The sequence below is a fragment of the Haliotis asinina genome, chromosome 5, assembly GCF_037392515.1.
Source record: "Haliotis asinina isolate JCU_RB_2024 chromosome 5, JCU_Hal_asi_v2, whole genome shotgun sequence".
Classification (NCBI taxonomy): domain Eukaryota; kingdom Metazoa; phylum Mollusca; class Gastropoda; order Lepetellida; family Haliotidae; genus Haliotis; species Haliotis asinina.
In genome coordinates, this window is record NC_090284.1 from 10,963,478 (window position 1) to 10,982,377 (window position 18,900).

Here is an 18,900-nt window from a genome sequence, read left to right on the forward strand (position 1 = left end):
GAATTATTTATACTGAAGTCAGTTGGAAATATTTCAGTTTAAGGTCCGAATGTAGACACTGGTATGTATGTCTATATGATGAAGGGATTGGGTTAATCCGATTGAACCAGCTTGCGTCGTATCAGCTGTCACGTCAACAGACTGGTATAACTAGTCAAGAAAACACCCTGAAACTTAATCTAACTACCTTGAACGTTAATTCAAGTTTTGTTTACAAACACACGTGCAAAGCCGAGATAAGAATTTATGGGCGATCATACCTTGACGGAGAGCGCCATTGCACCTATAGGGGTGACGTCATCATGAATATTCATGAGGCACTCGGCAGGTATCCACCGACTGCTTCAAAGTCCGTTGGACAGCCAGCGACCAAGTCGCCCTACCTTTACTGCTCCTATCTTAATGACATTTTGGGAATGTTCTTGGCAAAGTTGTGATTTGTGTTTTAAAACCAAGGAAAATGTCTACTAGATATATTGACGCTGCAAAGGACGGTTTTACCGATGTGTTACGGGAGGCACAGAGGAAGGATCTTAATGCTATTGATGAAGACGGCATGACAGCAACACACTGGGCCGCCCGTAAGGGAATGCTAGAGGCACTTCGCATGATCGTTGGTCGAGGGTAGGTCTGAACATTTCACCGAATTCATGTACCGCCCAACATACTATCGGCCATCCAGTGGCACATGTTTAAAATGTTGGTGTTATTTAAAATACCGATGACATCGGTATAGCACGTCGTCTTGGAGGTGACATCATTCAGAAGTGTATAGGAAAGGTGGTGTCAATTTACTATATTCACCGCCTTCTTCGTTTAGTCTTACAGCTGAAAGTTTCGGTAATAGATAAAAGTCAGTAGTTCATTTGTATGGTGTACATTTACCCTACTTTGTCGAGCGAACCACAGGAACAAGTCTATCCTGTGAGGTTTGCTGATAAGATGGCCAAAGTTGTTTTCTTATCAGCGTTAACTTCGTCTTACCTCGAGTTTTGTTAAGATTGTTATTTTGGTGAGGTTTCATTAGGGGCGTTTAGAAATACTCAGAAGAGATTCTAGTAAGGAAGAAAATAACGCCAGGGTTTCTATCGGAACCATGTTAACCTTCTCGATGTATTGTAAACGTCACTTGAACGCTACCTGGAGATTTATAAGCTGCAAAAACTATGGCGCATTGAGTTATTAGCCGACAACATTGCTGCCTTTATAATAAACATATATCATAGTATTTGGGTTGAAACAGTTTAAGTATCATATGCCAATTTATTACTGTGTTCTACATTTTAAGAGCTTGCAAAGAGGCCGGTTAGAAAACGTTTAAGTACTCCACTTTCAGTCGCATGTGTGATGAATAATTGTTTTAACAGTGATTAAACAGCAGGGATCTAATCTCAAGAATAAGGCACTCCAATTGTTACCCTGAAATATAATCACATGTTATGGTTTTAATTTCGTTGTAACAACCCGAAGTCGATCGGGAAAAATCGATGGTACATGTGAGAGAAGCTGTCCCTGTGTTTGGAAGCGTTGTGTGGAGTTTGTGTCCAACCGTGTTGATATTAGCACTATTCACAGCTATGTTAAACTCAGTTTTACAATGGAATGGGCTGTTATAAAATGGAGTTCTTTGATGTCGAAATAGTTTGGGTCTTGTTGTTTGGTTGATGGGATCAGTTATGTGTCAATATGGCTACCGTTTTACCAGGTCGGGCAGACAGCACGGAAACACTCGAATTATGTCACTCCCAATAAGTCTCTTTTGACTTATAGTAAGAGGATTTATGAGCCAAGCTGATATTTTTCCACATAAAAAACAACCCGCATATTCTATAGAAAATATATTACATTATCCTGTGAAACTGTTTATATTCAGACTAGTGTAAATAATAATGTGCATAATTTCAGTGCACCGAATCCACACCTTAAAGCATGTTTACACTCTCTATTAATACACAGGGCAGCAGAACAGTGTGCTATTGCTTTTCTTTCTCAGCTTCCGTGTGTATGATTATGCAATTAAGGTTTATTGTTTTATAATGCTTTGCAATCATGCTTAATATTATTCATTTGTTTACACATTAATTAATAAAATAACTAACTGAAAATCGAATTTTGTTAGGATTAAGTTCTCTTAACCTGTGCTGTGTGGCACAGCTCTCTGAAAGGGCTCATTCATGGGAAAAGAATAGGCTATTGTTCACAGTTCATTAACTGCCTGCTCTAGACGATTGTTGACATAGTCCAAGTAGATGGTGGGTGTTAATCTCATTGAAGGGAGTGCTGTTTTCACAAGTGTACAGTCAGCAGAGTCTGCACATTCACAGACAGGGTCATGCATGACAATGTAGAATGTTACACAAGGCAACATGGTATAGCCAGCTGACATGACCCTGTCATTGTGGGCAGAATTTCTGTCATTTTGATTAACTTTCCTGACAGCAGTGTAAAACATCAGAGTTTAATCACTGTTTAAACTAGTTTAATTAAATAATTCTCCTTGATTAAATTATGTTTTTAATTATATTAATTTTTCTGTGGCTAGTTTTACTGTAGTTATAATTCACCATGGACACCTTAGTTTGAGGGCAGACTACCTATGACATCAGAGGTGCTGGGGGAGACTGATTTTGAGTTGGCCGGTCAAATTTCTGTGTTTGTAATTGTAGCATTAGGTTTTAAGATTTACATCACTGGTTTTGAGGTTATTATGTGTGTTGATAGGAAGACTAAAAGAGGTATTCTAAAAGTATTTTATTTACTTTATTTTTGGCAATATTTTAATTTTGTATATTATCTTTAATTCATAATATAGTGATTGGATTCACAAACAAGATATTGAAAGTTTTGTGAGCAGAGTCAGGTATTGCAACTGCAAAGCATGCATTGGCTGATCATTATTTTCTAGGCCATTATTTGCGAGTGTTTTCCTACTGTAGTCATTGATAGACATTAAAAGGTTATTTCAAGATGAAGACATTAAACCTTTTTGATGAATTACCGTTTTTATTGTTTGTAGTAAAGCCTTTTTTACATTAAATGTTTCATGGATCATTAAACAAGTAGAACTTTTAAGATTCAAATTACAGGGAAGAATAAAATATATAACTTCATTGGAAATAAATTATTCCATTGAATAAGCTTTTTTAAATTATTTTTATGAAATGTTCAGTGAGTACATTTACTAATTAGATTTAGAAGTAATTATATGAGTTTCCCTGAAAGTTTCCCTGCATTCAGTGATCCCATTCTTGTCAGCACACACCTTCACTTCATCAATCTTAGAAGACGTATTATAACACCAGACAATGAGGGCTGGGCTCCAGCTGACATAATGTCTGGGTGTTAGGGTTTCCTGTCTTTACATAATATTGAGTAAAATAAATCACTTTTGTAGAAAAGACGTGTGAAAATAAGACAGATAAAAACCTGTACAAATTTATTTTCTAGTATATTTGTGTTATTCCCTCATAGTTATAGGGGTGTTGTTTGTGTAAGTGAGTTTAGTTTTACACCACTTTCAGCTATATTACAGCAATATAACAGCGAGGGACACCAAAGTTGGACTTCAGGGGGTGGGGTGAGATTGAGGCAGGAGGAATATCAAATAATCACCATTTGTTGCATTAATTATATTTACACTTGCTGCATCAGCAAATGGGTTTTTCCATTTTAACAGGTCACATAGTGTTTGGGTTTTGTTGCCCCTTTAACTTAATGCCTGTTCCTGGCCAAGATCTGGTGTCACTTGCTGGGATATCAGAATCATCGGCATATATACTGCAGTTTGTGAGTGAGTTTAGTTTAGTGGTACACCACATTCAACAATATTCCAGCTATATGGCAGTTTTCTGTAGATAAGCAAGTCTGGACCAGACAATCCTGTGATCAACATCATGAGCATTGAGCTGTCCAGTCGTGATATGATGGCAGGTGTCAACTAAAAAGTGGGTAACATCAATAATTAGAAACATTAGTGTCAGTAGCACAGCAGACATTATTTACTGCCTCTGAGTTGGCTTTTAGTAATATATAGGTTACATAGTCATATGTGGCTGACATACTGCCTATGTGACTTTAATTGTTCACTCACTCACTCACTCACTCACTCACTCACTGTTGTTTTACATACAGCCATGTTGCTTATCTGTTATCAGTTTTTGATACTTATGCAAGTTAATAAGGACAAAAGAGAAAAACATTTTTTAAAACTGGTATAAATGTGGTTCCAGTCTGAAAAATAATTATGATATTTATCAGATGAGGTAAAGAGTACCATGACATACATTGCATGTCAGTGTATCATTGAACCCTTGAAATAAGGCTTAAGGGGTCTGTATTCAAGGGGAGTGCTGTCCAGTGTATATTCATCTGGAAGATAAGTGTGGCTAAGAGATGAAAGGTGGGAGGTTGGCATTAAGACAGTCACATGAGATCCAGCACACATTGGACAGATGTGTGTGTGTGTGTGATATCTGAGGTATTTCTGTGTAAACTGATATAGGGTGTATACGATACTGATGATAAGATTTGACGTGTTTCTCATACTTGTCTATATAAGGTCTGTGACAAAATTTAGAACATTTATTTTCAAAATTGTTTACACGTCCTATGACTATTAAATATAGAAATTTGGAAAAAATGAAATGCAGTGGTTTGTTCCCCTGATTGAAATGTTTTAATACAACTTGTTAATTGTTGCTGATATTTTGAAGAAAGTATTTAATTATTATAATTAAAACCTGCTGATAAGTTAATATTAAAACTTTGAACCCCAGTGAATTACAACAATTTACAAAATTCTGTAAGGAAGGGAGGTAACACGTTAACTGTTTCTCTATGTATCTCTCCCAGACAAAGAAAATATAAAACATGTGAAAGAGGACTTTCAATTACTTTCAGTGTTCAGAACTTAATATCTGTCAAAAAAACAAAGACCTTGCCTTATAATTTCTCACCAGTGATTAAATTGTTCTGCTCATTTTTTATCCTGAGTGCACATTAATAAAGACTAGTTTTAAATGACATTGCTGACATGATCAATGATCTCACTGGAGACAATGGCATTAGGACTTGTCTGTGATTAATCTCTAACTCAGTTTTAATAAAATTTGAGGATATGAGACTGTTTGAAATAATTCATCAGGGCTGTAGTTTTAACATGTCTCTTACTAAGAAGCAGTTTGCTTCAATAGTACCTACTTTTTGTTATGATATGTTTACTGTGATTTAGATAGAATATTTTCCACAGCACTAAAACAGTTTCACTACTTCTGCTTTCATTATGCAGCAAATAAGGCATAATAACACAGGCCTGTTTGTATACCGAACACAGGTACTACCCAGATTTGGTAGTGTCAGAGATGCCAATCCCAGACTGCCCCAATAAGTGAGGATGACAAAGGTAGGGTAGAGGGGATACAAGGCCTGGCTGGGTGCAGGGTTCAACCCTGGTAGCACCCTCCCTCGGCAAAAACTACTGTTGCCAACATTAGGCACAACCAGGCCATGTCTGAGAAAGTTAAAAGACGACACAAAAACATTTTTTTTGCAAATTGTTTCAATTTAGATATTTTGAGAAAATAGGAGCATGGCGTAGGCATGAGACTCACTTGATATGTGTTATAGTTTACAGGTATGTAGTGTTCATATCAAATGTACTGAATGAGTGGTCTTGCTGGTCGCTATCACCACAAATTACTGTCATACCTGGAAACTGTGATAAATGAATAGAATCAACTGATTAAGAAGAACAAAATCTGATAAGGTGATTATGTCTTCAGTATCATTGAACTTTTCCCTTTGGTTGACAGCAGCCATTAGCATTTCGGGTTAAACGTTTACACTACTCCAGTGGAGAGGTCCTTTCAAAAACATTTAAGTCTGCGTGAAATGTGAGTAATGTATCAGGTGTCACAGAGTAAACTTTCATTGTTTTGTTCTTGGCCATGGGAGACAACTCCCAGCAACCTGTCCTTGGACATGGGAGACAACTCCCAGCATGGGAGACCACTTCAGGGGTCCAAAAATATGTTGAAAAGTCCCTTGCCACATTGCAAACTTTAATAGCTTCATTGTGAGCAGATATGAAATTAAATCCAAGATTATTTGCAGTTTGAAACCATAAGTGGAAATTATCTAGTAGTCCACGGACAAGTAAGACACCATTGTTTGATTGCCCAAAGTGAAAACTGACTTGTCCCGGGCATCGGGTGATGGGATTTTTGAACCCTTGCACTTGCAACAGTCAGTCCTTGGATATGGGAGATAACTCCCAGCATTCTGCCCATGGATGTAGGAGTTCACTCTCAACAATCTGTCCTTGGATATTGGAGACAGCTCCTATCATTCTGCCCTTGGAGATGGGAGACCACTCTGAACAATCTGTTCTTTTATATGGGATACAACTCTGAAAATCGAAACAAATGATACTTAGTCTGACTACTTGCATTTCAAACTATCATTTGTCACATTTCTTCACTAGAATATTCAATGAGACGATTGTGGTGAAGCAAGTGTCATATGATGTCATGCATGGTTCTTGAAAATGTGAAAATAGTTTGAAAATCACAGTTGAATTGTATTTTGTACTCAGTATACTAAGAGCCACAGTCATGGAGTTAAGTTTTACTGTGAGTGTTAGCATGCCAACTTATGTATGCACGACAGACACAGAGATGTTTTACAGTGAGTGTTAGCATGCCAACTTATGTATGCAGGACAGACACAGAGATGTTTTACAGTGAGTGTTAGCATGCCAAGTTATGTATGCAGGACAGACACAGAGATGTTTTACAGTGAGTGTTAGCATGCCAACTTATGTATGCAGGACAGACACAGAGATGTTTTACTGTGAGTGTTAGCATGCCAACTCATGTATGCAGGACAGACACAGAGATGTTTTACTGTGAGTGTTAGCATGCCAACTCATGTATGCACAACTATTGTTCCACCCCACCCTACAATCAACACGCCATGCAACTGGCACAGCGTTTCATTCACCCAGTGGAATGTTTAATAAGCTGTTGTCACTTTGTGCTACAGCATTGTCGTATTTGTTTTCCTGTTGTGTGAAACTGTTAATTAGTGTAGACTAGTATCCCCATATTTACAGTTTTGTTTCTGATGGAGTGTCAGACTCTCAGTCGCACAATTTCTGTACTGTTCACTCAGACATGTATACTGTAACCAGAAACACAACATGACAGAGTCTTCATCTTGTAATAACGTCTACTGGCTCATAATCTGAAAGGATAGAAACATGTACACCCCATTATTTGTCAATGGACAAGAACACTTTCTTTTATTTCAGTACTTTTACTAGGAAAAATGGTATTTGTTTACCCATGATATTAAGACAATGCTGGTAAACAAGAACCTCGAACTCCAATGCTTCAGTGCAGACATGGTGAAGCTGGACGTTTTAATATCAAAACTAGGGATGGCCCCCTACAAAAGTAGGAACAGTATATACAAGAAGCAAACCAAAACAGAGTGGTGCAGTCCTGTCAGTTTGTTGTGACTTCATCACACTTATATCTTCGTTACTAGTTTCTGAGAATAAGCACTTCTATCATTGTTATCTTATCTGAAGTGTTTTGTTGTAGTTATGAAGGGGTCATTGTTGCAGCTTCTGATCATACCTAGTTACAGAAGAAACTAGTTGCACACTGGCTGTGGCTAAGGTTGTGAATAGGTTGTTGCATAATGAATAGAGTTTAGTTTTTTCAGAATAACTTTGTTGCACACTGACTGGTGCTAAGGTAGCCAGGGTAACATTGTTAAACACTGATTGCAGTTGTGGATGTCATTGCATTGTTGCACACTGACAAGCATTTAGGTCTTCACAATAACTTTGTTGCACACTGACAAGCATATAGGTCTTCACAATAACTTTGTTGCACACTGACAAGCATGTAGGTCTTCACAATTACTTTGTTGCACACTGACAAACTTTTAGGTCTTCACGATAACTTTGTTGCACACTGACAAGCATTTAGGTCTTCACAATAACCTTGTTGCACACTGAATACTAAGAGCACAGTTCAACAGAGGAACATTGCTGTATACTAACCACAAACCTTGGATTGTCCCTTAAAACTGTTACACACAGACTGTTCTGGGTTTATCTGAGTCAGAATGTTTCAAAGACCTTCATTCACAATCAACTGTTGGTATCGCCTCCATGATAACACCATGTCCTTAGAAGTGTGATCGCTGCAACCTTACCATGCACACGTCATAGAGGAGCACCTGCTAGCTGGGGACAGCAGTGGCCTGCACTCACGCAGGTACAGATAACAGGTACAACAGAACCTGTTACCACTATCATTCTTGCTGACTCTTTTTTTCAACTCTAAACAAGAAGCAGATAGGATATGAGAGTGTCTGACTTTGAAAATTTGCAGACATCCATACGTCAGGCTCACCATGCTATTCACCATTGTTTTCCTGTCATCTCATTTATCATTGTGAAAGTTTGACAATATGTGTTGTGTTCCTAATGAAAAATAAATCTGTTCCTAATCAAATGGATTATTAATTGCACCTTTTAATAATTTTTAAAAAATGTTCTTAAATAAAATCTTTAAAAACAATTTTGAAATAGAGACAAACAAATGTTGAAGAAAGAATTTACATAATAAAATACAGAAATCTTTGTTTTAAAATAGTATTCTTGATTTTATATAATTTGAAGTATGGGATAGACTTGAGTGTAAACACGAGAATAATTGTATGTGTCTCATAAATAGCAATACAATTACTTCTATTTGAATATTACATTAAACTAGTAGTGATTAATCCCCTACACATTGCCTTGTTTATCATTGGTGGAGCCTGCTGTTTCAAGGGCTACACCAAAATGGTTTTACTTTGCATTTAGTAAGCACTTGCGAGAGTGAGCCTGCATTACACAATTACAGTGAAACTTGAGACACAGAAAGATATGTCACAATGGTGATATAGCAGTCCCAGGCTCGTGACCTGGTATTTAGAGAACATTAATTTGAATATTGTTCTAACAGGAAGGTGTGGTCTCTAGTCACGTCAAGTGTTTCACGTGATCTATACATACAGGTTTATTTATAAATGGTAATAGATCATGACTTTCAGCTGTCATGATGTTCAAGTTTCAAAGTCTGTTCTTTAAGGCCCAATGTCCCATCACACTTCTCTAGTAATACATGATGCATGTCTCTCAATAGTACTAACTGTCAGCCCTCAGGGAGTCCACCCTGTCATGTAGTACATCGACTCTCGTGCTCTACAATAGTTAAACATTATTTTAGGCGAACATCATAGGGTTATGTCCCTTGGAGTGCTCTTAAAAATTTGAATATCGTTTGCACAACTTGTGATACGCCGACAACACTGCATGCAACAGGTTTCGATGTATGGAGTGAGTGAGTGAGTTTTGTTTTACGCCGCACTCAGCAATATTCCAGCTATTTGGCAGCAGTCTGTAAACAATCGAGTCTGGACCAGACAGATCTGCGAAACTGGGAACCGATGACATGTGTCAACCAAGTCAGCGAGCCTGACCACCTGATCCTGTTAATCGCCTCTAATGACAAGCATAGTTGCCTTTTATGGCAAGCATGTGTTGCTGAAGGCCTATTCTACCCTGGGACCTTCACAGATCTTCCATGTATGGAGCATTCATTTACATTTAATATATGGCCAGTGTGATCTGTGAAGATCTGGGCTAGAATAACTCTTCAGCAACTCATGCTTGCCACAAAAGGCGGCCATGCTTTTCGCAAGAGGTGATCGGTTGGTCAGGCTCACTGACTTGGTTGACACTTGTCATCGGTCCCCAATTTTGTAGATTGTGGTTGTTGATTGTCTGGCCCAGACTCGATCATTTTCAGACCGCCGCCATGTAGCTGGAATATTGTGGCGTAAAAATAAGCTCAATCACTCAACTATGATTAGTGTCATCTATTTTTAAGCTGTTTGCCTCGATTTGCCACTGAGTTATCAATTCAGGAAAGTTGTAAGGGATAATAAGTCTTTTATTGCTTTAATAGAAAGCTAAAGTGAGTGCATATGCCCCCAGTATATAAAAATATAGGCTGAAATATTGTTGAGAATGTGTGACATTGTACCTTTAAATTATTATACACTATGATGAATCAGATGGAGTAAGTCACATCCAACTTTAACACCCTGTCCATAAAATCTACCACATAAAATTGTCTCTCTAAAGAAGGGATAGAGAAGTACAAAACAAAATTTTTGATCAGAAGTGTGTAGATTTTTAAAATGTATTCAACTCTTTATATTTTAGATAAACAGCATTAACTTTACTCTGATTTTCACTCACAGATAACATCCAGAAGACTGCATTACCATACAGAAGTATTTTGATATCTAAATAAACTAACATGCATAAGGAAGCATTCACCTGAAAGAGAACTTGCAAATGTTACTGAAACATAATTAAGCAGCTAATAGTGGTCGCAACACTGAAAATTTAAGGCCCGAAACACAGTTAAATCACCCAGATCATGTGGTATTCTCCGACCTCTTTTGAGTAGTATATATTGAGCACTGACCAAGTGGATCTTAAGAAGTTTTTTAAGTTTTTCTAAGATTAGAACAGTCAAGTAGGAATGTCACAACTCCTCATTTTCCTTTGATAGTCAATTTGATTGATTCGCCAGATATTATAGTGATTGATCTATTGTTGATTCTTAAACATGAGTGAGCTGTTTGTAAATGTTAGCTGTTAATTTGTTGAAAACATGATGGCAACACCTTATTGTCTGATGTGCCAGCGATGCTCAAACAACACTCCCCCATGATAGAGACGGTTGTTTGCAAGCAGTATCAGCTGCGTATTAATCAACTCTCAACATTTGTTCTCCCCACAGAGTAAACATTTATGATTATGATCTGAGGGGCAAACATCTGGGTGTTTGTGAACCAGGCACTGTAATAATCAATAAGGATCCAGGTTAGTTGGGCTGGTCATGGAATTTCACTGTTACTAGGACTGTAGGGGCTTATACCTGCTCTAGGTCGATAACAAGTGGTATCGTGTTTTACAGAACCTCATGGGCCATATGTCAGATTTCTCGGGTGTGGTGTTCATGAAGGCATCTGTTCTATAAAAGTATTATTCAACAACCATCTCTGCCACATTGCAGGTGTGTCAGGTGGAGTGATAAAGATATCACCAGTTTTTGGAAAGCAGTATTTAATTGTAAATCTCTTTATCTGTAGGTGTGATGTTTTAGGGTGTGTTTATTAGGCAGCATTAGTCACAGGAAAGTAATATTTCTGTTTTTCAACATATCTCAGATTTTGCAACTGACAAATAGTAAACATTCATCACAAATTGTAGTCTTATTCAGTTTGGAGAGTAAATGTCTATAAATTTTCTTAAATCCTATATATTGCAGGTTTAGAAAAATAGCTACCTGATGATGGCAGATTACTAAATATGTTTTAGAAATGTCACTCAAGTCACATAATGGTAGGCAATGGCCAAAACATAGTGTATAGAGACAATGGTATTTTTTGAGGATAATTGTTTAGGACTGTGCAGTAACAAAGCCGTAACTAATTGGACTGGACAGAGTATTATCCAGGTGGACATGGGCAGTCAGTGGACACAGGGCAATGGCCGGTCACAGGACTGAATGTTGTACTAATGATCTGTATCATGGCCATATGTGTTGAGATCTGAAACACATGGTTAAATGACCCCCAATAACTAATCATCTTCTACTATATTAGGAATAATAGAAAAGTGGCCTAAGTAGCCTACTTTCTAACAATGAGCTCACTTGGTGAGAGATGTTCCAATGGTAGTGGTTTGTACTGAGCAGGGTCAAGCCCTTTTTGTGTCACTATTTTTAAGCTTTGATGAGTGAGTGTTTCATGCCACGATCTGCAGCATTCCAGCTATACTTAGATAGTAAAAACAATAATTAAAGTGAAAGGTGAACATGTTTTTAATATTGTTATTGACTAGTTTTAGTGTGTCATTATACAGTCATAAACTAATTATATGTTTTATCATGTGATTTGCAGTAAACTTTTAAAGTTATCTAAGCAGTGATGGTTAGTCAGTCTTTTCCTCTCTCCAATATCTCACTGAACACTTTCAGTGCTTTTTGTTAGCTGTTCTACAACAAACAGTGGAGTATCATCAGGACCCTCCGACACAGTTCAGTACAATACTTTCTTGTGTATAAAGCACACCTGGGTATAATATGCAAATATTGATGTTTAGTATATACTGTACAGTTGAAATGTACATGTTATCTGGTGCACAAACAGGTGATAAGAAACAACTTCTTTAGGACTGTGAATTTTCAATATGGAGTGAGTGAGTTTAGTTCTATGCTGCTTTTAGCACTATTCCATCAATATCACTGCAGGGCAGCACCTGAATAGGGGCTTTAGACATTGCACCCATGTGGGGAAGCAAACCAGGTTTTTTTTGCATGATGAGTGAACTCCCTAACCACAAGGCTATTCTACTACCCCTAGCTATATAGAAATAACAGATGTCATAATACATCTAATGATGAATTGTTTACATTAAAATTTACACCATTTCTGTGCTGTGGTCAAGGTTTAAATCCTAGAATGGTAAAACTGGATAAATGTGTGAAATACTGTTTTGTATTCTGACACGTACCACGTTCTATAGCTATGACCTCAGTAACAAGTATAGTATTAAGATGTTTGACGAGTTTTTTGCAAGGTTGCGAGTAGATGACATATAGTCAACCACATGGACTGACTTTAAGTGTCGTAATGAGGTCCACTAAATCATGTTTTGACAGTTAGACAGATTGTTTGTCAGGAGGAAATTCTGCACAGTCTATACACATTTAAACGTGTTGACAGTTAAAGAAATATAGCATAAAGACCCTATAAAGGATTTTGTAACAGTGAAACATATTTTAGGCTATTTAATGGTCTTAGACAATGCTTGTCGGGTGGGGTAGGCATGAGGTCAGTTGCTAAGCATTTGGGGCTGTCCCCATACTGATGCTCATATTATACATTGTTATATGTGTGGTCCCTTTATGTCACTGTTCAGTGTGTGGTTACCAAGAAAAGTGAATGTGTTTAGTTCTACACCTCTTTTACCAATATTCTAGCAATATCATGGTGGAGGGACATCAGGAATATAGTCTTTGCACATTGTACCCATGTGGGGAATCCACCCAGGGTCTTTGATGTGAGATGTGACGAACTAATGCTATAACCACGAGGCTATCATGGATAAGAATGACATCTTTTACCTGTTAAGCAGAAAGGCAGCTTCAGGAATGTATTCTCCCCAGGAAGATGAAAATGCATTTTAATCTATTAACCAGGGTCATAATTCATTCAGGATTTAGGATGCAATTTAGATGTCCCTCTTCTTGTCACTTATTCTGACTGATGCTCTGAACATTTTGTGAAGAAATTTAACAAAATATAAAAGAACAATATTTGGACAGACTCTCATAAGTAACACACAATTTTCTTTGTGGATGTGATGGTTTTGGTTTTGGGACTGAGATCAGCATGACCTGAGATATATGAAGCTGTGAACAGAGCCCAGTGTCCAGATAGCTACACCCTACTGTTGACATAGGGAAAACAGGAAGGTGAAGTGTTTAATGACCAGAATAAAGCACTTCAAGTATACTATGGCAGAGGTATAACCCTTTGCAGGGCTTTGAATGACCCAAAAGCCTCATTCTCAGTGAGGGAAAAGGTAATTTATTATGGAGGTAGATTGATCAGAGACCACGGTGATGTGTCCCCCAAAGAATCACCTTCCCCTTGTGTTCTCACAATTTTTGGACAATGCATTTCTTGTACTTGGATCTGGAAGAGGATAAAATCAATGCTAACTTTATATTTTAGCATTCAAATTGTCAGTACTTTGTGAATATCTTCAGAAATGTGTATGATTCCTTATGACCCTTCCCTAGAGACTCCCATACTTCTCGGTGACCCTCCCCTAAATCTCTCTGACCCCCCTATGATAAACAGTTGCCCCCTTATCTCCAGCAAATGGGGACGGAACATTTTATGAACTGCATTCAAGGTATTTTCACAATTTGATACTCCATTGGAACAGTCTAGTAAGCTTGCTGGTACTGAGGTTCATAATTTATCAATTCAGTAGTTGGCCACCAGTAGTTGAAGAGCTGTTTATGACATAGATGTTGTCGGCTGCTCTCACCATCTTCCTGTCCACAATCCTCAAAAATTTTATTGCAATGAAAAAACTGGTTACCCAGTGGGGTATGCCATATGACTGTTAAACTTCTGAGCAGCTAGGTTTATCCGGAATAATGATGTCCATCATTTTGTATGTGCTTAGAGCCTTTCTGTGTCACATTGAGTTTTCCTCTATGTAAGTGGCCTTATTCTAATCTCACACAACAAAAGGTGCGAGGATGTACAGGTTTGAGCGAGATGATGTGGACAGATTTTCTCAAAAAACATTAATAATTTGGAGACCAAATTTGATATGTATTTTCAGGACATGAATGCCTTGGTGGAGTTTGAAAATGGAAAACATGTTACAATTTGTTACAGAGTTACAACCCTTGTCAGGCATTTCTTGACTTAGTGTACATTATCTGTGTTTTCAAGACATGAATGTCATGGTGCAGTTAAACAAACAGGAACCACATATGAAGAGGGAACTGGTGGGGGATATTGACGGGGATATTGACGCCCATGTCTTCTTGTAATTGTCATATTAGGTAATTGATAATGACTAATCTCTGGTTATCTGGTGATACTTGAACATGAATATTTCCTCCAACAAGATATATTTCAAACAGAGCTACTTTCGACAACTTGATCCTGATGGATAAAAATGACGACCTTGTTAGTATGTTCACACCTTGATTTATGCGTTCCCAGTACAGGTAACCACCTGTCAGGTGTGATCTAAGAGGGTTAACTGTCTGTGTTTTTCCTCCAACACAAACTGACATGAAGTGATTCACTTGAATAACACCTGACATATCATGACACTGAATATTATGGACAACAATTTCTTTGTTATGGAGAGTACCAAGTCTCACGTGCAAGGCATCTGGTATAACGTGATATGTCTTGGCAGCTAGTTTAACAACTTTTGAGTCACATCAGACTAGGAGTTTCGTAGAGAATGCATGATTATGCATGCTGGTAAGCTTTGGGTACTGGTGAAGATCTGTGTTAGATTTGATCTTCAACAACTCATGTTTGTTGTAAGAGGTAACTAGTGGGATTGGGTGATCAGACTCGCTAACGTGGTTGACACATGTTGTATTTGCTTGTATTTTCATGATTTCAATCATTGTGTGGTCTCTGTATGAAAGGGAAAGGTTCCCTGTGAGACATGCATTCCATGTGCGACATAGTTTCCAGAATTTGCTAGTTAGTCAGGCTAGCTTTGCCTGGAAGTTACTAGCTTACAAAATAATACCTACCTACCTACCTACCTACCTACCTACCTACCTACCTACCCACCCACCCACCCACCTACCCACCCACCTACCTACCAACCTACCTACCAACCTAGTTAGCTTTACCTGAAAGTTACTAGCCAACAAAATAATTCACTAGCCTGATATTTGAATACCTACCTGCCTACCTGCCTACCTGCCTACCTTGCCTGCCTGCCTGCCTGCCTGCCTGCGTACCTACCTACCTACCTACCTACCTACCTACCTACCTACCTACCTACCTACCTACCTACCTACCTACCTACAAACAAGCCAACAAAATAATTCACTAGCCTGAAATTTGAACCTACCTACCTACCTACCTACCTACCTACCTACCTTTTTTCTTTTTTTCTTTCATTCATTGACCTCATGAAAATTCACAAGCCAGCTTGGTGGCAAGTGACTGTGGAAATATACTGGCCTGACTGGATTTCTACAAGCCATGGGCCAGCGGGCCAGCTATTTTGCTGACTGCCTGCATTAGAGAAGAGGAGTTCTCTGTGGGGCCTGGTGGAGAGGGGAACATGCCTTGTGAGTTAGTGCAGACTGGAGCTAAAACTTGAATGACCCAATGACCCTCTGGTGGAAACTGTCCAAGTGATTCACATTTGTTTTGTTGGCCAAACTGACATCTTCTCAGTGATCCATCCGTCAACTCAATTCCTTCTACTTGTAGGAATCTATTGAGAACTGTTTGTTGACATTCACTGCCTCAGTCATTCCAGGGATGCCCAGTAACGTTGTTCAGCGGGTCGTCTTGATCACTGCCTGGATGCCTAGATGACTACAGTATGGAGGACTACAGTAAGGAGTCCTGATGGATGTCCCTCCCAGGCACTGTTGTGAACACACCTATACTTTTAAATGCTTAGTCTCTGAATGTGTATAATTTTGATAGTAACAAACTAGCCCATGGAAATTGAAAAGGAGCCCCAAGGTAACCAGAGATTCAGAACCTCAGGAAATCTACCTTTGTTTCATTTAAGGGTTTTGTATTGCAGAGCAGGCTTGTGAGTGGGCAAAATAATGTGGCTTAGAGACTGTGAGATTAAACTGTGGACACACCCTGCCAGGTAGTCTACATCACATCCTTTACCTCCATGTCCTTATCAGGCCACCATTATTCCTTAAAGTATGAAGTGACTGAAATGAAAGATAAGAGAGTAATATGAGATTTAATGAAACTGTAAATCATTGATTTGAAGGTTATATTGTTGTATATTTACTTTTAAGGTTATATAACATGGCAGTGTTGACAGCTGATGTTCTGTAACATGCAGTCCATTTTCAGTGCAATGCGAAGAAATTAAGAGTGAATGTATGGCTTTAGACACTAACAAATATTTACAAATGTATAATTTATTATGTTAAAACAACCACAAAACATTCTGCTAATTCTGTACATGAGTTATGATTATGGTTGGTAATTTTCTTTATGACTGTTTCGATAACATAGTCATGACTATTGTATTGTAATATAATGTCCACAACTTGGGGCTTAAGGTGCAGATTACTTTTAGTGTGATTGATGAAACATGCCTCTGTTTCTTCTGTAAGTGAAGGACATTTGAACAAGGATATTCCTGTCCTAGAGAAGACAGTATCTTCTTTCTTCATATCACTGAAATATCATCTTTCCTTCCTTCCTCCTTCCTAGACTGTTACTGATAACCCAGGTGTTGCACAATTAGGAGTGTTGCATTGTATTCCATTGTATTCCTGTGATAACCCAGGTGTTGCACAATTTGCAGTGTTGCATTGTATTCCACTGTATTCCTGTGATAACCCAGGTGTTGCACAATTAGGAGTGTTGCATTGTATTCCATCGTATTCCTGTGATAACCCAGGTGTTGCACAATTAGGAGTGTTGCATTGTATTCCATTGTATTCCTGTGATAACCCAGGTGTTGCACAATTAGGAGTGTTGCATTGTATTCCATTGTATTCCTGTGATAACCCAGGTGTTTCACACTTAGGAGTGTTGCATTGTATTCCATTGTATTCCTGTGATAACCCAGGTGTTTCACATGTAGGAGCTTTGCACTATGTCCATGTGATAACCCAGGTGTTTCACATGTAGGAGCTTTGCACTATGTCCATGTGATAACCCAGGTGTTTCACATGTAGGAGCTTTGCACTATATCCATGTGATAACCCAGGTGTTTCACATGTAGGAGCTTTGCACTATGTCCGTGTGATAACCCAGGTGTTTCACATGTAGGAGCTTTGCACTATATCCATGTGATAACCCAGGTGTTTCACATGTAGGAGCTTTGCACTATGCCCGTGTGATAACCCAGGTGTTTCACATGTAGGAGCTTTGCACTATATCCATGTGATAACCCAGGTGTTTCACATGTAGGAGCTTTGCACTATATCCATGTGATAACCCAGGTGTTTCACATGTAGGAGCTTTGCACTATGTCCATGTGATAACCCAGGTGTTTCACATGTAGGAGCTTTGCACTATATCCATGTGATAACCCAGGTGTTTCACATGTAGGAGCTTTGCACTATATCCATGTGATAACCCAGGTGTTTCACACTTAGGAGCGTTGCACTATGTCCATGTGATAACCCAGGTGTTTCACACTTAGGAGTGTTGCATTGTATTCCATTGTATTCCTGTGATAACCCAGATGTTTCACACATAGGAATGTTACATTGTATTTCTATAATAACCCAGGTGTTTCACATGTAGGAGCTTTGCACTATGTCCGTGTGATAACCCAGGTGTTTCACATGTAGGAGCTTTGCACTATGTCCATGTGATAACCCAGGTGTTTCACATGTAGGAGCTTTGCACTATGTCCGTGTGATAACCCAGGTGTTTCACATGTAGGAGCTTTGCACTATATATATGTGATACCCAAGTGTTTTACATGTATTTAGGTAGCACTGTCTCTGTGATAACCCATGTGCCATATAAAAAGTCACATTATGTAGTGTTGTATAAAGTGCCACTGTATATATTGCCATGTTGTATGTTGCCGCCTAGTATACATCCACAATTAATTTTTACATGTCACCGTGTTTATGGACTCACTTATTCACTGCACTGATGTCACACAGTGTGTGTATACAGAGCTTATATTACTGTACTGATGTTACTGTGTGTATACCACACTGCTTATATTGCTGTACTGATGTCACTGTGTATATACAACAGTGCTTATATCAGTGTACTGATGTCACTGTGTGTATACCACAGTGCTTATATTGCTCTACTGATGTCACTGTGTATATACAATAGTGCTTATATCAGTGTACTGATGTCACTGTGTGTATACCATGGTGCTTATATCACTGTACTGATGTTACTGTGTGTATACCACAGTACTTATATTTCTGTACTGATGTCACTGTGTGTATACCACAGTGCTTATATTACAGTACTGATGTCACTATGTGTATACCACAGTGCTTATATTACAGT

The 18,900-nt window shown here is 38.4% G+C and overlaps 1 protein-coding gene across 1 annotated transcript in view; it reads left to right on the forward strand.

Annotated features, from left to right (window-relative positions):
* Nucleotides 1-319: 319 nt before the first annotated feature.
* The window catches only part of LOC137284558 (pre-mRNA splicing regulator USH1G-like), a 42,615-nt gene continuing 24,034 nt past the window's right edge, over nucleotides 320-18,900 (forward strand). Inside the window, exon 1 of the mRNA XM_067816406.1 lies at nucleotides 320-624. Coding sequence (XP_067672507.1) covers nucleotides 461-624 — 164 coding nt within the window. The 5' untranslated portion in view covers nucleotides 320-460. The remainder of the gene's footprint in view (nucleotides 625-18,900) is intronic.